The 6,791-nt window shown below is 49.5% G+C and overlaps 1 protein-coding gene across 1 annotated transcript; it reads left to right on the top strand.

Annotated features, from left to right (window-relative positions):
• Positions 1-4,118: 4,118 nt before the first annotated feature.
• On the top strand, positions 4,119-5,678 carry LOC127233124 (lysine-specific demethylase 4D-like). The gene has a single exon (XM_051199557.1). It carries the CDS (start codon positions 4,143-4,145, stop codon positions 5,676-5,678), a length of 1,536 nt encoding a protein of 511 aa, XP_051055514.1. The 5' UTR covers positions 4,119-4,142.
• Positions 5,679-6,791: the final 1,113 nt, after the last annotated feature.

Genomic DNA, 6,791 nt, shown 5'->3' with positions numbered 1-6,791 from the left:
GCTCTGTAGACCAGACTGGCTTCAAACCCACAGAGATCAGCCTGCCTCAGCCTCCGGAGTGCAGGGATTAAAGGCAGGTGCCACCAACACCCAGCTCTAATGGTTCAACCTGGCTACTTAGTCTGGAAAGCATCAGAAGAGGCAGGTTCAGTCACACCTTGTCTTTGCCCACCAAGTATCTCAGAGGACTGAAACAGAGTCCAAGCAAATAGCAGACACCTGCTCATAAGGGGAAGGGCCAAGATTAGCAGTGTTGGGTTTTAGACAAATGTCAGCCCCTTGAAAGTCTCTAACATTAATTTGGGCTGTCCCCTGTCACCAGGAGATTGGTCAGTCTTGGGGTGACCGTCTGGTTAGTCCTCATCCCTGTGGAGTTGGGGAGCCCTAGAGTCTGAGCATGACCAGCCAGCCTGGCCAGTGGTTTCCTGGGAGCATGAGATGATTCAGACTTTGCTGCAACGCCAGGATATCTTCAGAAAAGTTCATGCTTAAAGCCTAAAGAAAATATACGAAAACTGAGTCATTGTTTAATGATTCAATCCAGTGGGAATACTGAGATGAACGTGAGCTAAACAAGATTGGGCTGGCAATGTTAATAAAGCCAAATCAACCAAAATGCAGGCCAAAAGAAAGGGACATTTGAGTCCAGGTGGGGGAAAGCATGCTTTAGATGATGGGATCTTAGCTGGGTGGGGCTGACACACACGCCTTTAATCCCAGCACTTAGGAGAAGGATGCAGGCAGATCTCTGTGAGTACTAGGTCAGTCTGCTCTACAGAGTGAGATCCAGTACAGACAATCCCTGTCCTGAAAAAAAAAAAAAAAAAAAAAAAAAAAAAACCAAGAAAGAAAGAACTAGATGGATTGAATTTTGGTGAAATAAGGACTTGGGAGGAGGTGGCTGGAAGATCAGGAGGTCAAGGCCATTCTTGGCTCCTCTTTGAGTTAATGGTCAACACTGACATCTAAGAAATGTTTAGTCACTCAACTCGAGGAACTAGGTGAACTCACACCAAAGTAAAATGAAAGAAACAAACCACAAAGGAGTAAAATGAAACAGTCACAACAGAACCTTAACACCAACAGGGTCCAGCACAGAGAGGAAACCCTTTCCTTAGGAAAGAGGCTTAGAGGTGAAAGCCATACTTAGGGCAGGAACATGTAATTAAATCATCACCCAGGGGCTGAAACACCTTAACATTTCCATAGTTTCAGGCTGGACTTGGATCTTATAAACCACTAGTAATGTTCCACAAGTACAAATACCCAACCCTGACCTAGGACAGAAGAAGTCAAGTAACCTTCCATGCAAGGCTCCTTTGTCGTTTTATTTTGTGCCCTTCCTGTTTGTTTATTTGGTTTTGGTTTTGGTTTTGAGAGAAGGTGTTTCTGTGTAACAGCCCTGCCTGTCTGGTAGTTACTTTGTAGACCAGCTGTCCTGGAATTGACAGAGATCCTCCTGCCTCGCCTGGTCTCTGCCTTCTGAGTGCTGGGATTAGAGGTGTGTCTGACCAAGTCCTGCTTGCTTTGCCCTTACTAATGTTAGCTATCTTCCAGTTTGTTACACTGTGGCCAACACTGTGTCAGTAGTGATTCTATGACGTTTAACATTTTTTGTACCTCAATATTGATAGAAGTTTGAGAAAGTCTTATGCATATGAAAAGGCTTTATTTTTTTTCTTGGTTTTTCCAGGCAAGGTTTAGCTGTATAGCCCTTCAGTACTCACCCTGCAGACCAGGATGGCCTGTCAGAAATCTGCTGCCTCCGCCTCCCAAGGGCTTTGACTAAAGGCTTGAGCCACAACCACCTGGCAAAGACGCATTTTTGTTACTTGTTTTGTGTTATTTTCCGGACACATGATCATCATTGTATAGTTAGCCAAAATTTGAGGACATTGCTCATTTTCTTGTCTGTGTCCGGATCTACAGTGGTGGTATAACCACAAAACAAAGCCTGTCTAGCAAGACCACAGACCTGTGTGGTGTGTCTCTGTGTTTCACTGTGGTGAAGCTCTCTCATGTGTTCTTATTGGCTTTGAGAAATTCTAAAATGTTCTTAGTGGTTCTAAGAACAGCTGGCATTAAAATATTGCTCATATTGCTGTCTTTCTTTAGTGTGTTCTTGTTTGCCTTTTCTCACATTGGATGGTTTATCTTCAAAGGGAGTTGGGCGGGGCTAAGGGAGGGTGTGTCCAGTGATGGGCGTGATTCTACAGTGGGTGTGCATGCAGTGGTTACAGTACCCACCTTCTTGGGTATAAAAGAAGGAGGTCTAGGTCTCCAGCTCCATAGGAAAGAAAGTCCTGGAGAGGAAAGCCGCTCTCTGGTGCTGCACTGCACAGGCTTGCATTCTGCTGCTGTAGGGTAAGTCATCTGTGTCTCTCTTCAACAACTTTAGATGCCTGTATCTGGGTTCTCAAGATTCAATCACTCTCCTAGGCGTTAGAACTGTCTGACCAACTGTGGTTAGCTTTAGTGTCTGTAATTTGTTTGTGTCCCCTCCTCTGGTTGACTGGCATTAAGGTCTCATTACTGTGGGCAACATTAATCTGGACTGTCCCTGGTCACAATGGGTTTTGTCAGTCAAGGGCTTGGCAGTCCAGTTAGTTCCTGCCTCCGTGAGGTATGGGGGCTGGAGGGCGTTCAAGCATAGTCAGCCGTCCATTCTGGCTGATTTCTGGCTGGGAACTATTATTACCTCTGTCCCCTGGGTCCTTCCTTCCCTGTGGCATAGAGTCTGGTTCCCCAGGTGTCCCCTGCTTCCCAAGGGTCAGAAGCTTTATTGCTGCATTTCAAGATTTTTAATTTTTTAAATGTCATGGCCATTTGATTACATTTTCCCACTGTGCATGTTTTGGGGAGGAGGCTAGTTTGTTTCCTTTTGGGGGTGGTGTTTGTCAGACTTCTCCAAAGACTTAGACAGGGGTTGGTCAAAGGGAACCCAGGGGACCTGGAATTTCTCAAGACATTCAAGACTGTCCAGAGCTATGGCCATTGATGGCTTAGGCCTTTGTCTTAATTTTGGCTGGTGGTGCTGTCTACCTGCTGAGTTTTATGGCCTGAATGACACTTCAGTCATGGAGTCAGTTGCGCTAAGGTCTGAGTCCTGTCTAGAGAAGTCAGGGATCCTCTCTGCTCATCCCTAGTGACATTAGGTTTTCTTTTCTAACAGTTGCATTGGAAATATTCAGCTTTTTTTCTCCGTCCCCTCCCTGCCCTGTCCCTTTGGTGTTTGAGAGAGGGTTTCTCTGTAGCTTTGGAGCCTGTCCTGGAACCTGGTCTGTAGACCACGCTTGGTCTTGAACTCACAGAGATCTGTTTGCCTCTGACTCCTGAGTACTGGGATTAAAGGTGTGTGCCACCACTGCTCTTGAATCTGATGACTAATCACTTTATTTCCCATATATCCAGGGCAACCTTGAGTACTGTTTGGATCCAAGAACAACCCTGAACTCCTGATCTTCTGGCTACCAACTCCCAAGTCCTGGGGTCAAGGTGAGTGTCACTATGGCTCCCACCCTGTAAATTTGGTTTTCTCTGAGTTTAAAATATTTGTATCTCTTGATTTGAACTTGAATTCTGTTTAGCTCAGTATTTCTTCTGTCCATTTATCTTCTGCTACTCTTTATTTTCTTTAGGTTTGGGGTTAATCCTCCTCAAGAGCCCTAAGTTTCCTCTGCCTTCCAGACCATCAGAAGAGATCTCTACGTGACAAGCTTGAACGGAGCCCCCTCCCACCCAGGGCAGCTGGCTGAGCTAGGCCTGGGCTAGCCTTGTGCCCCGTAGAGACTCTTGAGGTGAGGAGGGTCACCATCCAGCCAATTTCCTGGAAAACCAAACCAGCAAGGCTTTCTCTTTTACTTTTCCTTGGCTCTTGTTTGGAGTGTGAAGAGAATGGTCTTGCTACATAGACCAGCATCTGCTCAGAGTTCTGATTCTCCCCAGAGTCCGTTTATTGTTTAAAGCGGAACCCTGACTAACAGGAGACTAAATAAAGAATTGGGGAAAGGGCACAGAAGAAAAGAGAGTGCTTAAGGAACAAAGAGAGTGAAGAAAATACTGCAGGAAGGCAGGGGGGAGGAGAAGACAGACCGACAGACAGATCCCCCCGAGAAGCCCAAGGTCTCAGAGCCACAGTAGCCATGGCATCAGAGCACAGTGGCCTCCAGAGCTCAGGCAATACCATCATGACTTTCCGCCCAACCATGAGAGAATTTTCAGATTTCAACAAGTACATTGCCTACATGGAATCCCAAGGGGCACACCGAGCTGGCCTGGCCAAGGTCATCCCACCCAAGGAGTGGAGAGCCAGGCAGTCCTATGAGGACCACAGTGACATCTTAATAGCCACTCCCCTGGAGCAAGTGGCCTCTGGACAAGCAGGTGTGTTCACTCAATACCATAAGAAGAAGAAAGCCATGACAGTTGGCCAGTACCGTCACCTGGCCAACAGTAAAAAATACAGGACCCCGCCACACTTGAATTTTGAAGATTTGGAGAGAAAATACTGGAAGAATCGTCTCTTCGGGTCACCAATTTATGGTGCAGATGTCAGCGGCTCCCTGTTTGATGAGAACACTCAACACTGGAACGTGGGACACCTGGGAAGCATTTTGGACCTCTTGAAGCAGGAATGCGGCATTGTGATCGAGGGCGTGAACACGCCCTACCTGTACTTCGGCATGTGGAAGACCACCTTCGCGTGGCACACGGAGGACATGGACCTGTACAGCATCAACTACCTACACTTTGGGCAGCCCAAGACATGGTACGCCGTGCCCCCTGAGCACGGCCGGCGTCTGGAGCACCTGGCCAGGCAGCTGTTCCCGGGCAGCTCCCAGGGCTGCCAGGCTTTCCTGAGGCACAAGGTGGCGCTCATCTCACCCACCGTGCTCAAGGAGAATGGCATCCCCTTTGGTCGCATGACGCAGGAGGCTGGGGAGTTCATGGTCACTTTTCCCTACGGCTACCACGCTGGCTTCAACCACGGCTTCAACTGTGCAGAGGCCATCAATTTCGCCACCCCGAGGTGGATTGACTATGGCAAGGTGGCGACTCAGTGCAGCTGTGGGGAGGCCAGGGTGAGCTTCTCTATGGACGCCTTCGTGCGGATCCTGCAGCCTGAGCAAAGTAAACTGTGCAAACAGGAAGGCGGTTATGGAACTGTGGACTTCCTGGAGGTGACCTCAAGCCCTAAGCAAGAACTGATCCTCGGGACCCACACACTGGTTCAGGGGACCTCTACTTTGACCCGGAGGCATCCCCGTCCAAGACCCCTCCTCAGAAATCGGGTAGGCAGAGCCTGCAACAGCAGCCCTTATGCTAGGGTGAGCTCTGAGCCCCTGTGCCTTTCAACATCCAAGCTTCTGGACCCTCAATTCACACTGCCAGTGAGAAGATTCTCCACCCAAGCTTCGGGGGCCTCTGCGAGCCTCGTGGATGCTGCTGATGCTGAAGCCATGGACCATTCACAGCATTCACAGGCCTGTAGAATCTTGAATGGGACCCCCAAAATCTCCCTGCCGCTCAACGGAGATGGACTTGAACTAAGTGGACACTGTTCACCTCCTTCCCCTGAGACCTTCTGGCCACCAGTGGACCTTCCTAGTCATCCGAACCAACTGCTGTCCAATATGTTGGCAAATGAAACTGGATCTGGGTTTTTAGTCACCTTTTAATTTGCACATGGTGCCTGAACCCTCAGAACGGATGCAAAGGTTGCATCTGCAGTGTCTTGTGCGCTTGATGAAGAGAATGGATGCTCCCTGTGACTGTAGTGTCAAGGTTGGGGCCTTGGTAGCTTAGATAGATAGGTCCTGGGGGATGGGCCCCCTGGATGGAGTGAGTCTTCATGTGGTTGTAGAGGTAGGCCACACCTGCTGTGATGACAAGTGCCCACAGATGTCCTCATGGGAGACTGCAACAGATTTGCCTCCAGGCTGGGGAACCGTGCGTCAAAGGATCCCTTCCCTCCATTACCCTGCCATACACTAATTCTAGGTGGGAGCTAAACTCAATGAAAGGAAGTGACACATTTCTGAGCATGCCCCATGCCTCCTACCCTTGAATGTGGCTGTTGACTTGAACCTCCCGAAGAAGGCAGCTTTGGGGACACCCGGCATTTGGCACTACCTTCAGAACATCTGGAAGGGCCTGCCAGTGACCCCCAGATCAATGCACTGACTTGACTCTCTGGCCTAGAAGCAGTGAAGAGGAGAGGCAGATGGACTGTTTCTGCTGTGTTTTCCGGGTATTTCTTGTAATTCCGCCACAACTGTCTCCTAGCCTCGGGTGCTACAGTGTGGGAAGTTAACAGAGTGGGGGCCCCAGCCATGGAGCTATGAGTTGTCCAGGTTAGGGTGACAGGTCACTATCTTGTTAGCTGGCCCTCACCCATGTTCTCTAAGCAGACCCAATAAAGGTATTAGTTCTAACTGAAGTGTGGTGGGTTACTTTGGTTTGTTTGTATTTGGGGTGCTAGAAAGGAGGGGAGGCGCTTGTGTCTCCCCAGGACTGGGATCCTCCAATAAGTCCCTACCTTAGACTGGATACCACCTGTCCTGGCCCCCATCCCCTCCCCCCCATTGCTGTGGACCAGCTCCCCCCCCCCATTGCTGTGGACCAGCTCCCCCCATTGCTGTGGACCAGCTCCCTCCACCCAGGATTGCTGTGGACCAGCTCCCCCCCCATTGCTGTGGACCAGCTCCCCCCCCATTGCTGTGGACCAGCTCCCCCCATTGCTGTGGACCAGCTCCCCCCATTGCTGTGGACCAGCTCCCCCCATTGCTGTG

Source organism: Phodopus roborovskii, unplaced genomic scaffold, assembly GCF_943737965.1.
Source record: "Phodopus roborovskii unplaced genomic scaffold, PHOROB, whole genome shotgun sequence".
NCBI lineage: Eukaryota > Metazoa > Chordata > Mammalia > Rodentia > Cricetidae > Phodopus > Phodopus roborovskii.
This window is presented reverse-complemented; position numbering and strand designations above follow the sequence as displayed.

Excerpts from the sequence above, each read along its gene's own strand:
- LOC127233124 (XM_051199557.1), top strand. The coding sequence starts at position 4,143 with ATGGCATCAGAGCACAGTGGCCTCCAGAGCTCAGGCAATACCATCATG.